We start from the raw sequence: 17,388 nt of genomic DNA, 5'->3' as shown, positions 1-17,388 counted from the left end.
ATGCAAGTGTTGGTTTATCTGGAATGCATGGTAAAAAAATGTTGATTTTAATAAACAAATTTGATATTAAATAAATTTAAAAATTAACTGGGAAGATAATAAGAATATCAAAATTAAAAAAAAATTTTTGCCAATTAGGATCCTCAGAAGAATTCAAGAAGACACTGACTGCATACAAGTCTATAACAGCAACAGAAGAATGCAACAGAACGAAACAATCAAGAACAGGAAAGAGTTTTTGGAAATTAATAAAGAGCGCCAAAATGATGAAATGTTCAATGGGGGGCGGCATCAGGAGGTAAAGTCAAAGGCATCTCTCAAACTTTAAGAGAAAGAATAGTTGGAAAACGTGAAAGAGAAGATAAGCAACACGTATCCTAATTAATAGGAGTTCCAAAACAAACAAACAAACAAAAAAAACCCCACAGAAAACAAAACAAAAAAGAGAAAAAGCAGAGGAGGAAAACATCATTAGAGCAAATACAAGGACTTTTCCAGGCCTAAAAGGGGTACACTTGTGACCTACAGGTGTCAAACAGCATGAATGAAAAAAGACCCTCTCCCAGTCTTTTGTTATGAAATTTCAGAGACCCAGAAACCCAGGGAAGATTCTAAAAGCTTCCAGGGAGGATCAGGGTACCTACCCACCAAGCAAAGAGAATCAAATGCCATCAGAGGACCACAGAGCAGGCTCTTCCAAGTTCTGAAGATGGACAATGTCCAGTTAAGATCACAGGGGACGGGCAAATAAACACACTTTCAGGAAGCCCGGATCTCTTATGTGTGTCTCCATAAGCCCTTTCTTAGTTTTCTTGGTGATGCGCTCCAGATAAACAAGTGCTCAAAGTAAGAGTTCGGAGTAAGGGGTGTGAGGGGACGGAGGTAAAAGCAAGGAAAGAGGTGCTCACCTCCTGGGCCCCCCAGGACAAGGATGACATTGAATCCCCAGGCCAAGTCAGAGCGATGGGGACGTATTTAATGTTACAAATGCAATCCGGAGGTGAGTCAACATTGATAGAATTACATGTGAAAAGAATAGCGGTGAGATACGGGACGGAAATGAAGGAAACCTTCATCTGTCATGGCAGCAACAGGCAACGTCTCCATGGGTGTGCAGGCTTCGTCGATACAAAGGGAAATGGTAATGACCTGAATAACTAGAACCAGAAACACGAAACAGACCACTTTGAAAGTCAGGGCTTTGCAGTATAGTCCGCTCTGTATTGCTTGCATATTTTAACAGGGATATGTAGTACTCTGATCATTTTTAAGGTGCTTATTCTTTGATCCTGCAATTCTGCTGGGGCATAGGCAGTAATACTCAACTCTTAGGATAATAAGCAAAATTCAGAAAGAATCTAAAAGCCAGTTAACAGGAGAATGGTTAAATAAACATTGTTGTCACACTATCGAATTTGGAACATGTGAAAAAAAACTCCAAGACACAACTCAAGGAAAAAAGTTGCACGACATATGCACCGTTGAATGTCATACATATCAAACCAGAAACATACAAAAGAATTGTGCGTGTGCACGTGCGCGCGTACATACAAGTGTAGGAAGAGTTTGGGAAGGAAATACTGTCAGCTAATAGTGATCTCCTGGGCAGGACAGAAAGGTGTCAAGGAGCGCTGTGGCTTTGTCTGTGACCTTTGAATGTTTTACGAGAAGTGTGTAATTACACACAAACAACGTTTTCTTAACTTTAGGGAGCTTCCTACCCATCCTCAGGTGGGGGCTGTTTTCTTGTTTTCTGCTCTTGAACCCAGAGTGCTGGTGATGTCTGCAGAGTGAGCAATTGCCCAACAGCTAGGGTGGGGGTGAAACCGCCTGAGGGGCCTGTCCTGACCTCCCTCCATCTCCAAGTTGAAGAGTCTCATTCTCATCCTTTTGTTTTCAAACTCGAACCTCAAATTTGCATCATCACATGGTTCAAAATAATGGGCTCCAACTCTTCAATGGCTTGAAATATCTCTAGGTCTCTGATACATTCCAAGTGCCCAAATTAAAGTTGCTTTTGCTCTTGGTTTTCCTGAAATGACCAGGTAGGTGATTTTAAACCAAACACCTGGTGATGTGCCCTGGCCACTGGATGCTAAATGACAGCTGGATGAGATAAAAGTTAGGCACAGCCCTAGCAAGCATTAGCATATAAAGTGGAATCCGAAAAAGTTCTTTACAGTTGAAAATATAACTTCTCACTCACGTGTGAGTACTTCTACAACATCAGGGTGATATAGGCTCAGAAGGATTCTGAGATGCATATTCCTTTTTTTTTTTCTCTTTCTTCTTTATGACAAACATCTTTCAATAAATAGCAAGATGGTTACATGGAATCTGGACAAACTGAACACAGGGGTGGCCAGGATGGTGAAGGGACTCAGCACTGAGGTTTCTAAGGAATTGTGGAAGCCCCCCATTGTCATTCATTGGGGTTCCTGAAAATCTGTGTGACATCCATACATTAGAGTTTGGATTTCTGTGTTATTGGAGGGAGGAGTCCATTCCCAGAGAACTACAGAATTTCATAAAAATCCCTAATTACAGGTTCTTCAGGGTTTCACTCGAGTGATCCAAGAAATCAGGCAGGTGGGACACAATCCTTGTCTCTCTGCAACAGGACATGGGGATGTCGCATAGGCACCTCCCTGCTCACAGGCCACTGACGCCTTCAAGAGGGCCCCATGGTGGGAAGAACATCTGTCTTGGCCACTGAATGCCAACCAGGTGGCCCTGGGCTGCTGCCAACGGGCACAGGGGTCATCGGGTGGGGCTGCCCTGTCCACCCCTTGGAAAGGAAGCTTGGAGGCAAATGTGGGGTGGGGAAAGGCAGGCAGTGGGTGGGGACTGAGGCCCTAGGTGAGCTTCAGGCTGTGGCCCCCTAGAATGGGTAGGTGGATGGGGGTGCTCCCGAGAGCCTGCCCACCTCAGGGTGGAGGGACGGGGTGAGAGGCAGCTCTTCCCCTAGGTCCAGGCAGCCATGGCCTATGGGTAGTCTACAGCCTAAGGAAGAAAGCTCAGTGATGCTGGCGTGAAATGTGTGAAGTTGCGTGCTGTCTGCTTTTGCAGATGGAGGGAGGGTTTCCTCAGCCTAAAAAGGAATCCACAGGGAGGGCAAGACATCTGTTTTCCGTATGTCAAGAAAAGGGTTGAGGGATTCCGATCAGCCTAAGCGGGCGAAGCTGGATGCAATGAAAGCAGGACCAGTTTCTGCATCATGCACTTCCTAACAGGGTTGCCCAGAGAAAAGCTGGCATTATTAGACAGGTAGTCAGCTCCCCATTGTTGGAAGTAACCAAGCATATTCTGGACAAATAATCAGGAGCAGATCTAAGCCTCAGATTAAGGTTAATGTCAAAAGCCCACCAAGCCCAGCACTTCCGTAGTTAGGCACAGCTGTCCTAACTGCTGCCCATGTGGATAGGTGCCCATGGCTGTTTCAACCCCCCTGGCCGCTAGGCCACTGCTCAGCCTCTCTCCCTTTCAGTTCACTCAAGGGACCCTGGCTACAGTCCCTGGAGGTCCCAGAGCTGCTCTTAAGGCCAGGCTGGAGGAGAGCACCCCGCTGACTATGGCAAAGCCCTGTCCACCCCTCCTTGCTCCCAGGGTGTGAACACAGCCCAGCAAACATGAACAGGACACCGACTTCAAGATCAGGTTCAAGATATGCGCTGGCAGTTACACTCTGAAAGGGTCCCATCAACCTGGACCTGCCCCCTGAAGGATTTCTGACAGCAGTTCGCTAAGATAGCCCACTGCCCCGGAGGGGCAGTTCCTAATTCTATTTCCTACTTCTATTTCTGGAAGGCAGGCAGAGCCCCCACTCAAGGAAACCACTTGGCTTTTATATGAAAAAGTTATGTTTTCATATATATTTGAAAAAGCCAAAGGAAAAAGCAAAGGACATGGAAAGTAGCTGTATAAAAACCTGGGATTTGCAGACCCTCTGGAATGTTCCTTCCCCTCCTCTGGTCCATACCGGGTCCTGTGGAAGACTTGCTCTGAGGCGGCAGCTGAAGTTAGGGCCCCCTCACAGAGAGTTGGGGGGGGTGAGCCGCCCCGTGCTCTCTGTCCAAGCACCCCTTACCCCCCATGGTCCAGAAGAGTCTCACCAAGCGTCCTTAGCCTGGAGTATCTAGAAGTTTCTCCACTTCTCTACTTTCCAGGCAGCCTCACCTCAGCTGGCAGGACAGGTTTTTCCACTCTGGCTAGTGTCAGAAGGACGCAGAAGAATGTCTAATGGCGTGTTTGTCAAAATGGATTGCCCCGCAGCCCAGCCCAGTGTCTCATTGATTCTAGTTCTGTCAACTCACAGGCAAGGTGACCGTGCTAATAAGCTTGCGACATACCTTCCTGGGACACAATTATGTGGCACAAACACAGGACAGGCACACACAGACCCCCGGCAGCACACAGCAGCTGACAAACAGCTCATGAGATCATGGGCTTAGAAAGTGTCCACCGTCCTGAATAAACACAAGGTGAGTTACGTGGGTGGGCGTGAAAAAGCACAGCTAGTATACACTGGTGTGGGAGTCCCAAGATTCTACTGGGGAAACAGTCCCCCGGGGCAGACGAGACTCTCTGAACCTATTCCTCTTAACCTGGTGTCCCCAGCCGTCAGGGAGATGAAACCTACTGCAGGAGCAGCTTAATGTGAAGACACAGGCCTTCGAGGGGACAATAGGGACAGGGGAGTGTCAATGCTTTGGCTTCTTGGGGCATGCGGACATTTTCCTTCCAGTTATCTGTCCTCCATCAAGTCCACAGGCAGGGATGCTTCTAGGTCTGTCCATCGGCTCAGGTCCCTAGGACCTGTAAAAATCAATCAGTGGGGATCCCTGGGCACCTCAGAAAGCCATCATCTATCTCAGCCTTGCCACTGCCACTGACACCACCCAGGAGCTTGACAGAAATGAGGACTCGTGGGAAATCTGCATTTCACCGAAACCCCAGGAAATTTGCATATACATTGTAATCTGAGAGGGGCTGCTCTGTGGGACCCAAGCCATGTCGACCAGTTCATTCTCAACCACAGCTGCACGTTAGAACCACGATGCGGAGGGAGCTTTTAAGAAGTGCCCATGCTTGCCCCTTTCTCCCGGAGGCTGCTGCAGTAGGACTGGGTGGTGCCTGGCGCTGGCAGTTTTCCAAGCGCCCCAGTGATTCTGAGAACCAGGGTGGAGAGACACTCATTTAAATCATCAGCTCTTGACCAGGAAGGGGACAGGGCAGAATCTCCTGAGGGCCTTTTTCAGATGAAACACAGCAAGCCCCCAAATGGGCGCAACATCCCTGCCCCTACCCTGATTCCTCAGGGCTGCTGAGAGGAGAGGCAGGTGGGATAACGGAGCTGACAGCGCCCTGGAAAGGTAGAGGCGCTACCCAAAAAGCGGGTACAGCAGTCTTCTCTACACGTCGCCTTGATCTCACGCTACCAAAGTACGGCCTTTCTAACAAGCAAATGAAAAAAGCCATACATCTGAAAAAAAAAATAAGTTTTCAAACGACGCAAGTCCAACACTCTGAGAACATTTAATGCTGGGCAATGTCAATAAGTAAATTCTTTTCCCAGTTCATAATTTGATTTATACACAAAGAAATCTTCCAGAAACATCACCCTAGCTAGCCTTTGGGTATTTTCAATGGAGAAAAATATACTCAAGCAAATGAACAAAATGTCTGCTGAGCCAGGTACCATGTTGAATTGCTAACACGACTGACAGTACAGACACAAGGGCCCCCTCAAGCCCAACACACAGGCACTCTTAAAGCCCACAGGGTGACCTTGACTTTAAGGACAAGAGAGTTCAAGGGCTAAGAGAGCGTTCAAACTGCAGGTTGCCATTTACAAGCTGTTGACCTTGAACAAGTTTCTAGACCTCAGCTATAAAATGGTGATAAAAGTATCATTTTCACAGGGTGTTTTAAGGATTAAATGAGATTATTTCATAAGGCACTGAACCCAGTGTCTCGTAGGTACTTAGAGTTTAATAAATATTTATTGTTAACCACAATACGAGTGATATCCTACTGGTGTTAAAAGCAGTATAACTGAAAATCTGGCACTCTGTGTAAAGCGGCTTAAAAATGCTCAAACCCAATCATCCCACATCTGTAAATCTATTCTCTGGAAATAATCTCAAAACCAAAAAGATGGAAATGCTTGCTGTTTTGGTAACAATGAGTGACTAGAAGCAACCCAAATGACCCCAAACGTCCAACAGGTCAATAAGGATCAGGTTTTTCATTTTGGACAGGGCTGCCATATTAAACAATGTTTCCATTGGCCACATGAGCTCAGTGACTGATACAGGTTAGGAGGAAAAAGGAGAACATGAAATTACATGCACCATTCTAAGCTAATGAAGTTAACAAAGTCCCTGACGCCCAGAGAAACAGACCAGAAGAGACACACCAAGAAGCTAACTGCACTTGTGTTTATGACAATGGGACTCTGGGTGACTTGTTTCTACTATCTTTTTTTTTCTTTTTCAATTTTTCTTTAATAAACATGTATTGTTTTCATAATGAGAGAACAAATCAAACCCCCACTTAAAAAATACTTTTTAAGCAACATGAAGCAATGCCCTGATTCTTAATATTTCAGAGCACACACTCAATTTTGCCCCATGACCCCTCAATATTTAGATTTAAGTGAGAACCCCAAGATACATGTATATTTTATAATGAAAAATTCACCAAATAATGGGCATTTTAGATCCTTCTGTTGAAAACCCCTTGCTCTTGTGTGGCCCAGGCTCCCCACGGGACATGCGTGGTGGGCTTAGCTAGCCCTGTCTCCTTACCATTGTGCGTCTCCATGGCGTGTTCTGGACACACGGCTGACCCCTCCGGCCCCACACACCAGTACATGCTGGGTGGTCGCTGCGACATGCCAGCCATCAGCCTCCGGGGTGGCCGCTCTGCTAAGTCAGTTCTGGCTGTGGTCACTGCCGCTGCTGCTGCCCGCGGGCTGGCCGATGGCACGGACACGCAGTCATGGCTGAGCAGAAAGCTGTCTAGTTCTGGTGGAAGAAATCATACATTCAGAAAGCTTTTCTTAGTTGTCAGGTCCCTTCCTGCACACGTGCACGTGTTTATATGGGTCACTGGCATTTCCTCTCCTTATAGCATTTTCCTCTTTACATCCATCTATCCAGCCACACCAGATGGGGGGGGGCAATGAAAGGACAGGGGTTCCCCCACCATACTTCACAGCTGGGTGATGTCTACTTGGGGAGAATCTCAAAGAAACCCAAACTGCAGAACACCTACTGGTAAAGAGTTCAATCATTGTTCAATCAACACATCGCATATTCATTGTCACTCACACAGTGACATGGAGACAACTATTGTAAATGAGGCTCCTGCCTTGAGGAGGTCATAGTCCAGTTGGGGTATAGCAGACACACTTTCAGTCAGTCATAAAACAAGGCCTTCCCGTTGCCCAGGAGCCCAGAGGCAGGCATAATTCCAAAGCGACAACCAGGCAACAATCCCAAAGAGAAGGGGTCTGGTGCTGGGTGTGAAGCCAAGTTTGAGCCCTGGAGGTAAGAGAAGGGGGCCCCATATATTTTGCTTGCCCCCCAGGGGACATTTGGCAATGTCTGCAGGCATTTTGGTTGTCACAGCTGGGGGTGAGGGTGCTATAGGCATCTAGTGGGTGGAGGTCAGGGACACTGTGGAACACCCTATATGCACAGGGAAGGCTCCTTATCAGAGAACTATGCAGCCCACATAGTTCCAATTATCCGGAGAAATGGTGCGTTAGAGTAAGACTCATCTAAGACTAATGAGGGTGTGATGAGAACCGCTGAGGCAAGGCGCTACTCTCTCCTACTGGGCTCCCACCGAGCTTGGGGGTCCCCCAACACAAGTGCCCATCCTACTAGGGTGATTAAATGACCACAGCACCTTGAGGGCAAGACCCAGACCCAGCTCAGGCCTGGCACGCTCAGGCGTGGAACTGCATGATGGGAAGGGTGCAGTCATCTGAAATGCGAGCATTTCTTTTTCTTTGCTTTTTTTTTTTTTTAGCTGAGCCATCCTACCACCTGTTGGTAGCTCAGCTCGGGCTGGGAATTGAACTGCTGTTGCTTAGCGCTCGCACTCTTATACGAGCTCTTAACCAACTGAGCCACTCAGCTGGCCTTGAAATGCGAGCATTTCTATTAGTGTTTGTATATTTTCTACCCTATACATAAAGTGCGGGATAACTAGCAACCGTTTCTGAGACAGGCAACTCTGAAATGGAGAGCAATAGTATAGTCCCCACCAAAAAAACGTCAGGGTCATGTAAATGATGCCCAAGACCATGTGGAAAGAGGAAAGCATGGTCTGGAGGTCAAAGGCTTGGATTGCCTCTGTCACAGGTCTGCAGAGTAAGCTTAAGTAAGGTCAAGCTTAAACGTATGTGTCTCAGTTTTTACGTCTATTAAAAACAGACGTAACCCAGGCAACCTCACAGGGTTGCTGTGAGATGTTAAGATTTGTAGAACAGGGTCAGAGTGGTTCTTTCCTACACCAGCTGGGGCCCTGGGAGGCCAGCAGGGTCACCCACCTGCCCTCTGATTAACAGGCTCAGGATATTAGTGCTGGGGGGCAGACATGCTGTTTCCCCAGTGGGCAGGTTTTAGAAGGGTGGGTCCTGCATGCGGTAGGCACTGAGCAAAATCAACTTGAGACGGGGACAGGGAGAAGCAGCAAAACAGAACCCCTGTTTTAGAATAAAGGCTCCAAATTATACAGTTAGCATTCAGAAAGCAAGGGGCGCACTGCTATCCTTCCAATCTCAGACACCAAATGCATCCAACAAACCTCAAAAATCCAAATGTCGGTAGATGTGCCTTCTGAAAACGGAAGTGTTGTACCCTATAATGTTTTTAAGTTTGAAAAAAATCTCTAAAATATTTTAGGCCATCCTTCACCCAGCACATTTTGTTCCCCTTTTCATTTTCAGTTTCCTTTTGAAAATCGCTTTAGCAGTGGGAGAGTTTGCCACTGGAGCCGTTTTTCAATTATAATTTGTACTTTGGCTTAGACACTAAGGTAGGAGTTTTAGGATGAGGTAACTCAAGCTTTGCTCAATCTTTGCCCTCAAACGGATCTTTGCTTTCTTCCTACTTCTTTTGGGGTTCAGACCAGTGCAGCAAATCATGGTTGTAAGTTACCTGTTTTCTTTTCTTTATGGCATTTACATCCTAAAGAGGCCTTCAAGAGGTTTTCTGCAATAATCATTATTTTAACAACTTTGAAAACCTCACCGATTTTCTTTTGCCAACTCATTATATCTGTCCTCATGAATAAACCAAAATAGTTCATGACAAAGAAAAAAGAGAACCTGACATTTATTCTACAAATGTTTTCACTAGACCCTTTCCATAAAGAGTGAACTTCATAAGTTCATAAAACTTACAGTTGGTGGAGAGGGGTAGTTAAATATTTGCAATAAAGTTTCAACAGGAGTTTCTAGAGCTGCTCACCTGCCTTTTCAGGTGGTTTGGCAAGAACTGCCCATATCAAGGAGACGGAAGATGCTTGCAAGTAAAGCATGTTGGAAATACTCACATCACCCACCTCTTTTTTGAATCAAAAGCCTGGTGGAGATGGTTGGCCCATGGCCCTAGATGTCCCTTTGGCCCCAACATCCCGTGACCAATCCTGGCTTGCCTACAAAGTGTATTTAATGGATTTGAGGACATCCAAATAGCATGGAGCTGCAGACCATCCCAATCCCAGATGAGCACCCGAGGTTTGGGAACAGTAACCCTTCATGACTATGAAACCACAATCAGGTTCAGGCTGTCCATTTGCCACTGGTCACTGTGGCAGTATGAACCGGGCACCTCCTGGATGGTTCTGGAGGTGACAATGCAGCAGTGAGCCAGGTAGGCACAAAGGAACGGTCTCTGACCCCTTCTGGAGCTCCATTGGAGACCTCCAGGTAACTAAAGGAGAAGTTAAGCAGATAAAGAAGGACACAGAGAGAGGGATGTGAGAAAGAGGCTGGGTGTAGAGAGGGTGGCTGGCCATGGGACAACACTGCAGAGGCCACGTGCTGGACAGTAGATGGGCCAGGGTGGCTGGGGACAATGGCCAGGTGGTCTGAGATGGCAGAGGCCAGGTTGACGGGGCTGTGAGGGGAAGGCCTCCTGGATTTCATGCCACTCACAAGGAGACGTTATTGAAGGGTTCCAGGCAGAGGAACGGCACTCTCTGGTTTGCCTATTTTAAAAAATTCCTCTTGGGCTTAGCAGGTCCTGCACACCTTGCTCTAGAATGTTCCATCAAGAGTTCCAAACATCAAAATAAAAAAATATTAAGAGGAAATCCTCATCCTGTGACTGCAGTCCCTTCAGTCTGCAGGGGGCTGGTTACCTCTTTTGCTAACAGGAAGGTTAACTTACTACAGTGAGGACAAACCTGTTTGCCTGTTCGACAATATAAGAAGAAGACTGACAGAGGTACAAAGAAGTCTCCCATCGAACTGCATACTGAAAGGGCAAGTTGGGTGTGAGTTCAGTGACACCCTCTGATGACACCAAAAAAAAAAAAGTATTAAGTTGCACAAGCTGTTTGTGCCCATATATATTTCCTCAGTTCAGATCCTCAGCTAGAATAATGTTGAATTTCCTTATGTCTCAGGAAACACATTTTAGGGTAACTTGTCAGGTTATCTATGAACAAACCCATTTTTTTTAGCCATCGATAAAGTCCTCTTTCCTTCATGTGATATTAAAAAAATTTTTTTTTAATTAAAAGAAATCATTTGCTGCCAAACACAGAATGAGGGGAGGACTGTAAGAGTACAGGGCGGAGAGTACAGCCCTCACAGTGGTACCTTGGACTGGGTGTGGGCTGTGAGAAAGCAGGGGACAGAGAGGAAACCTTTCAGAGGGAAGCCCAACAGGACTTGCTAACAGACTGAATCAAGGAGTGAACAAATGGGATGGAGGCTAATTCGTCCAGCGGAAGATGGGACCATTCCCTGAGATGTGAAAAAGCCTGGGTGCCGGAAAGATTTGTCAGACCCCAAAACCTTCAGGCCCAAAATTAGGTGTGAGGTGTGTATGCTTTTAATTATGTTCTTCTTCCTGGACATAAGCAAAGATAATTAAGTCAAATCACAAAAAAGCATTGAGAATTAACGTTGTCCAAAATTGGGCATATTCTACTTGTCCCCTTTTAATGTCCAAGGAACTTGATACAATATGAACGAGTGGCAAACTCTAAAAAATGGTGTATTTGGTGAGAGGCTCACTGGAAAAACAGTGCCAGGCTCCTGTTTCCTTACCTCTCACCCCTGCAAGGGGATGTGTTCCTGGGAGAAAAACTTCCTGGCCTCAAACTGTGAAGGAGCAGGTTGAGCGGGCCTCAGAGGTCCCCAAATTCTTCATTACTATGTGTCTCTGACCCCCATAGGCCCTCAAATTCTCCATCTCTATCTCCCTCAGACCCCCATAGGTCCCCGAATTTTCAATCACTATCTCCCTCTGACCCCCAGACTACCGAGGCTCCCCCTGCCCCGGACCGCACTCACCTCCCCGCCCCTGCCTGGGAAGGTCGCCCACAGAGACCGCCATAGAGATGCCTGTTTGTATTGGCCAGAGCCATGATTTTGGGCAGGAGCCTACCTCAGACTTTGAGGAGGGTGGCGGCGCGCTCGGGCCCCCTGCATGGCCAGGCCGGTCCCCGGGGCAGCGAGAGACGCCGGGCAGCCCTTCCCAGCACACACGCACTCACACTCACGCACTCGCACACGCGCGCTCCCCACGGCCCGCTCCAAGTTGAAGGAAGGGGATGGCTGCAGAGGCTGAGCAGACCGGCAGGCACCCTGGTGTGTTCTCCTACTTTTTGTCTCTTGCCTCCGCTCCCCCCGCCCCGGCACCGTCCCGGGCGAGGCTTCGGGCTCCGCTCCGGGGTCCCGCACATCCCCCACCCCGCGGGCTGCCTGGGGTCGGAGCGCGGCGGGAGACAGCCGGGCCGCGAGGCTGGGGCCGCCCCGAGCCCTCGGGGGCCCCTGGGCAAGGGCCACCCTGGCCAAAGCACGCGGCCGCCGCCGGGAGCGCGGGCCTGAGCTGCGGGGCCCAGGGCTCCACGCGGACCGGCCGCAGGCGGCAGCCGGATTCCCGGGCGGGACGCCGGGCGCGGGGCGCGGGGCGCGGGGCGGGACAGCGCTTACCTGCAGCGACAGGGCTGGGCATGCAGGCCCGGCGGACTCCAGCGGGCCGGGGCCTGGCGGTGCCACTGCCCTCCGCCCCCAGAGCCTCCGGCCGCGCGCGCCGGGGCCGGGCCGGGCCCAGACGCACTTCCTCAATCCTGCGGCCGCCAGCGGGCGTGGAGGGCGGGCGGCGCGAAGAGCGCGCAGGGCGAGGATCGGCCGCAGCTGGTCCTCCCGGAACCCGCGGGAGGAGTCCCCGTGGATGCCCGCCTCAGTTTCCCTAGTCGGAAACCGCAGGTGGTCCAATTCACCGCTCATGCCCAGGAGATGACAGGGCCCACGGGTCCTTCTAGCGTGACGGCCCCTCCAGGTTTGGGTGCCCTGCTCCCTCCACGCGTGGCCGACGCGGCGATAAGCTGGGTTCTCGGCTCAACCCAGCTTTCACTGACCCTCTGCTCTGCTCAGCCGCAAAACGCGCGGATTTAACTCTGCCTTGCGTGTGGTGGGCCATATACTCTGTTGGTAACTATTAAAAAGAGAGGGAACATTTATGTGTGCTCAACTCTTTATAGGGCAGTATAGACATGTGGGTTTTTAAAACTTTAATATTTGCGAACTGCACACCTTCCACCATATGAATTTACTAATTTAATTATGGATGCATACCAAGATGTCACTATTAAGCAAAACATTTTCAGTTGTCTGGGGTTTTCGGGGGTGGGGGTGGGAGGGGAGCGGGGAGGTAGATAAAACATGGTGGGATGTTGGCAATTTATTATGTTTCAACCTAATATAAATATGTTCACACCATTGAGGCCATTATCGAAATGCAGATCATAGATAAGCATGTCCATGCTGCAGGCAGGCGTCAGACTCGGCTCCACGAGCCCACGGGATAAAGAGAAGCCTGCAGGGAAAAAAAGCAGAAGGTTCTGCACCCCGGCAGGACCCGCACCCGAGGTTCCTCTCATGCATTATGACTGGAACATTCCCAGGATTTAGCGCAAGGCACAGACACAAATGGCCACCGCCCACATTGCCATTTCACAAAATCCGGGCAGCCGCAGGGCCTGGACCTCGCGGACACGCCGGGCAGTGGCCACTTGGGGCGGCTCGTTGGGCCCCCGTGGGCGAGGGGACCACCGGGCAGTTTTGCTTTGTTCCCACGAGGCGCCCCCTCCAGCTCTCCTGCTACGGGACGCCCTTCCAAAATGGTGGGTCCTCACCACTGCGGTCCTCATTCCACTATATAAAAAGCAGCAGTATGATTTCTACGGAAGAGTCCCTAATAATTTGCAGGGCGTGGCGTCCGCAGGCTGAGTGAGCCTGGCCACCGAGGTGCTGAGCCTCCAGGGCGCGCGGCCCCGCCATCTAGCGGCGCCGTGAGGAAGCGCACGCCCAGTGCTGGGGCAGACAGGAGAGGAAGTGGCCACTGCAGATGGGGGCAACTCAAACTTCCCTTCAAATGAGCTTGGGAATAGGCCAGGAATGTCTCCAATGTAGAAAACGGCCGGGACACCCGACACACGGGTGGATTTTTTCGAGCTGGTTCTATCCCAGCATTTAACTCTATTTGGCATGAGTTAGTCACAGGTTTGCTTCTTGACCCCTGCTGACCCAGGGTCCTCTACCTTTTGCTCCACAACCTACCTGGATTCTCAGCATCTCATGTTGGAATGACTCTTCCTAAGGTGGGGTCAGCTGGAAGCTACCTCCACGACCCAACATCTCTGGCTGACTGTACACCCCCCACCCCCCCACCCCCACCCCGTGTCTTATCAACTTTCTTCCAGCTGGGTACTCAGTTTCTCCAGACATTCCTCCTTGGATGCTTTTTTAAAACACCCCTCATTATCCACCGTCAAGCTCAGGTCAGCCACATGCTAGGAGCAAAGATATTAAAAAGGCTCCGTCCCACATCAGGAAAAGCTAGGGTATTCCAAAGTGTCAATCCACATTCAGAGAATGCGCCCACCTTCTGGGTCCCACCCCCACAGGCACACAAGTGCACACAGTCACACAGTCACACACACACACACACACACACACACACACACACACACACATGTCCCCAGAATGGTTCCCTTCAGAGTCATGCTTTGGTAAACCAAATGAAAGAAGAGGTCATTTCCCTAGAATTTTCTGCTCCTATGTATTGAGAAACGGGAGTTTTCTAAATACATTTAATGCATTCGTAAGTGCATACATCATGAGGGATCTGATCCAAGTCTCTCAAGTTTCTTGCTTAAAGGGTGGCGCCTTGCCACCACATGGCCCAAGTCATCTGGAATCTCAACATCAAAGGCATAGGTTGAACTTGGTAGACCTCACCACGCACGTACAAGCTCTTGCCTTGGTGATTGAGGCTTCTTGGTTCAAAGCCTTAGAATCTTAAGGTATGTTAAGCACTAATACCTAGGTCCTCATGAAAAAAAGTGACAAAAATGGAAACCTGTGCACACAGTTATGGAATGCAGTGTTTTCCTTAAATCCGCAGTCTTCATCACTTCGCACACGTACACCCTCATCACTTAATGATAAAAGGAGACTCCAGCAGCTTAGACGACACCTTAAACTTTGCCAGGTAAGACGCAGAGCCTCTGAGGCTGAGCTCCCTGCCTGGTCACTCCGCTAAACCACAGAAGTAGGTTTCACATTCAAGGTAAATGCTAGGCCTGATCAACTGAGCAAATGTCATTTTATTCTGAAGTGTTGATACTGCTTTTCACAAGTCATTTTGGACAGAAGATCTAAGAAAGAGAAAGACCAGCCACAGAATTAAAAGGGGTTTGGTCCATAAATGAAAAAATAAAATGTTTGTCAAATATCCAATTTATTTTTATCATTGCATTGTTAACACAATCCACAGCTAGGATCAGAATTCCCAGGCCAATCAATTTTGAAGCCATACCACAGGAGTCAACCTTCAAAGAAGTGAAATCTAATGCTATATAGATTTCCATTCCTAAATACAGTATATTACAGAAGGTTAAATATACCACCTCTGTTTACTTACAACTATAAAAAGATACATTATCTATACCAATTATAAATAATGTAGCATTTCATATTAAAGGCATTATTGTACATGAAAGAATAAGAACCCTCTAACGTATTACTATCAAGGTTAGTGCCTATAATTACTTGAGATAAAATCCTGAAAATTCAGTGTATGAGTCAAATCCTGATTTAACAAGTTACTGACAGTATAAGTGATAAGCGTTAACTGACATAGAGGAGAAAGTGAATGCTATATTGCATATTTCTGACAAAAGTGACAACCCCATGTCCTATATGACTTTCTTGATACACACACTGGTTTTGACACAGACCTTCATTTTATTCCTGCCCCCACCGCCTGCAATTTAATTCTCAAACATAAGCACCATTAGAAAAGTACTCGTTAGGAATAGTCAAAGTATCCAAAGAACACAGTTTAAATTTGGTTTTGTTTTTTTAAAGCTATATGGGAACATTTTCCATTTTCCAAGTTAAAACTTGGAATTGCACATGATTTGGAGACACAAAGAGGAAACGAAAAACTCCCAACTTGTTTAGTGCAAGTAACAGACCACTTTAGTAGGAGACCCAGGTCCTCCATAGAATCCAAGTGTTATTTGTTAATTAATCATGGATTCACATCAAAATAGGACTTGAACAAACCAGGGCTGTATCATAGCATCAGTCTTCCCAGGTGTGCATGTTTTCCTAATCTAAACTGGATAACCCGACTGAAGTAAAGAGAAACTGCATAAACCATGAATGCAAGTGGCAGAAATGCATCATTTGTAAAAGCGAATTACAGCTCTGGTTTGTAAACTGCAGGACTTAAGGATCCTAGGATTTGCTATGCTGTTGTGGTGTCAGAGCGCCAGGTCCTTAGCTGTGACAGTGACACTTGCTCGAGATGCTTTCTGCCTCAGACCTTGACATAGATTGAGATAAGCTCAATGGGCTGGTGATTCGGTCCTATTCCAGAGGCAGTATTGGATTTAAGCTGAGTCCCATGGTCAATGTCAAGATGTAGTCCCCGAAGGCATGGGGTCATCCCACTCCTGCTTTTATTTCTTTTCTTTTCTTTTTTAACTTTGGGCTATTCCTTTCCCACTAAACGGTGGGTGGGGCTCGTTCTGTGGGCAGGAACCCTGAGGAACCCGCAGGCACAGGACCCTGTTTCCAGAATACGCACAGAGTTTTCCTGAATTCTTACTAGAGTCAGAGTCAGCAGAGCATTTTTAAAGCGACTGCTGGATACTTCAAATACCGCTTCCTGTGGACAACGCCCTGAGCCTCTTAACTGTCCCGGGGACCTGGATGAACACAGAAACGGTCAACAGCTCCATCCCTGGGCAGGACTGCAATTTCACACCCAACATATCAGTCAATGAAACAGGAGTGCGAGAGGAATATCAAAATCGTTCCCATCCCGTAGATGGAAGGTCTCCAGAAGAAAGTGTGCCAGGAAGGTCAGAAACGTCGTTTTTTGTTTTGTTTTTTTTCTTCTTCAGCAAGTTTGATCTGCCACATTCAGCTGTCAAATGTCTGCGGAAAGAGCCCAGCTTTTCTTCAGGGGTTCTTGTCCTCAAGTTTGATGGTGACGGTTTTCACTTCGGTGTATTCGGCCAGTGCATATTCACCCCTGTGATCACACACACACAAAAAAAAGGAAACTATGAAATGGGCACATCACCGAGCTGTTCCCCGGGAACGGGGCTCTGATAATGCTGGATTTGTTAGGATGCTGCTGGGCAGTTTGGAGTGCACACAAATGGTCAAAATGCAATGATACGAGAGAGTAACAGCCAGGATTGTAACACCAGCAGTAAGTGTAAGTAACTGGACAAGTAACTTAAGCTTAAACACCAAGATTTTTGTGTGCGATGCTTTTGAAATATTCAGGACTAGGGTTTGTTTGCCTTTAAAGAATGAATAAAAGGGACTTTTAAAAAGAGGTGCCTTCTTGGGTGGGGAGTACAGAGTAGGAAGAGTGGGTCTTTGAGGATGAATGAGGGCGGGGGCAGGGGAACAGACATCACATGGGGTTTATGACCGTTAGATGGCAATTTGGGGCCACTTGAAGGGGGGCGAGAAAGGCAGAGGTCTAAGGCTATGGACTGGGGATGTGGCTGGGGACCCATGAGGTGGAGAGCCTCGGCGCACACAGCTTAGGACCAGCTGTAAGAGGAGAGAGGCCAGCGGGGTGCTGAGGGCCAGATGTTAGTCAG

At 48.1% G+C, this 17,388-nt stretch overlaps 2 protein-coding genes across 2 annotated transcripts in view; both read right to left on the bottom strand.

Moving 5' to 3' along the window:
• LOC109380366 (leucine-rich repeat serine/threonine-protein kinase 1-like) overlaps positions 1–12,571 on the bottom strand; it is a 40,310-nt gene extending 27,739 nt beyond the window's left edge. Inside the window, exons 1-2 of the mRNA XM_019637850.1 lie at positions 12,185–12,571; positions 6,810–7,028 (exon numbers count right to left, since the gene is read on the bottom strand). Of these exons, the coding sequence (XP_019493395.1) occupies positions 6,810–7,028; positions 12,185–12,206 (241 nt within the window). The 5' untranslated portion in view covers positions 12,207–12,571. The remainder of the gene's footprint in view (positions 1–6,809; positions 7,029–12,184) is intronic.
• Positions 12,572–14,854: 2,283 nt separating this feature from the next.
• The window catches only part of ALDH1A3 (aldehyde dehydrogenase 1 family member A3), a 36,364-nt gene continuing 33,830 nt past the window's right edge, over positions 14,855–17,388 (bottom strand). Inside the window, exon 13 of the mRNA XM_019637826.1 lies at positions 14,855–16,802. Within this exon, the coding sequence (XP_019493371.1) occupies positions 16,730–16,802 (73 nt within the window). The 3' untranslated portion in view covers positions 14,855–16,729. The remainder of the gene's footprint in view (positions 16,803–17,388) is intronic.

This window comes from Hipposideros armiger, unplaced genomic scaffold (genome assembly GCF_001890085.2).
Source record: "Hipposideros armiger isolate ML-2016 unplaced genomic scaffold, ASM189008v1 scaffold_35, whole genome shotgun sequence".
Classification (NCBI taxonomy): Eukaryota; Metazoa; Chordata; class Mammalia; order Chiroptera; family Hipposideridae; genus Hipposideros; species Hipposideros armiger.
The sequence above is the reverse complement of the archived record's forward strand: the minus strand, read 5'-3'. Positions and strand labels throughout refer to the sequence as shown.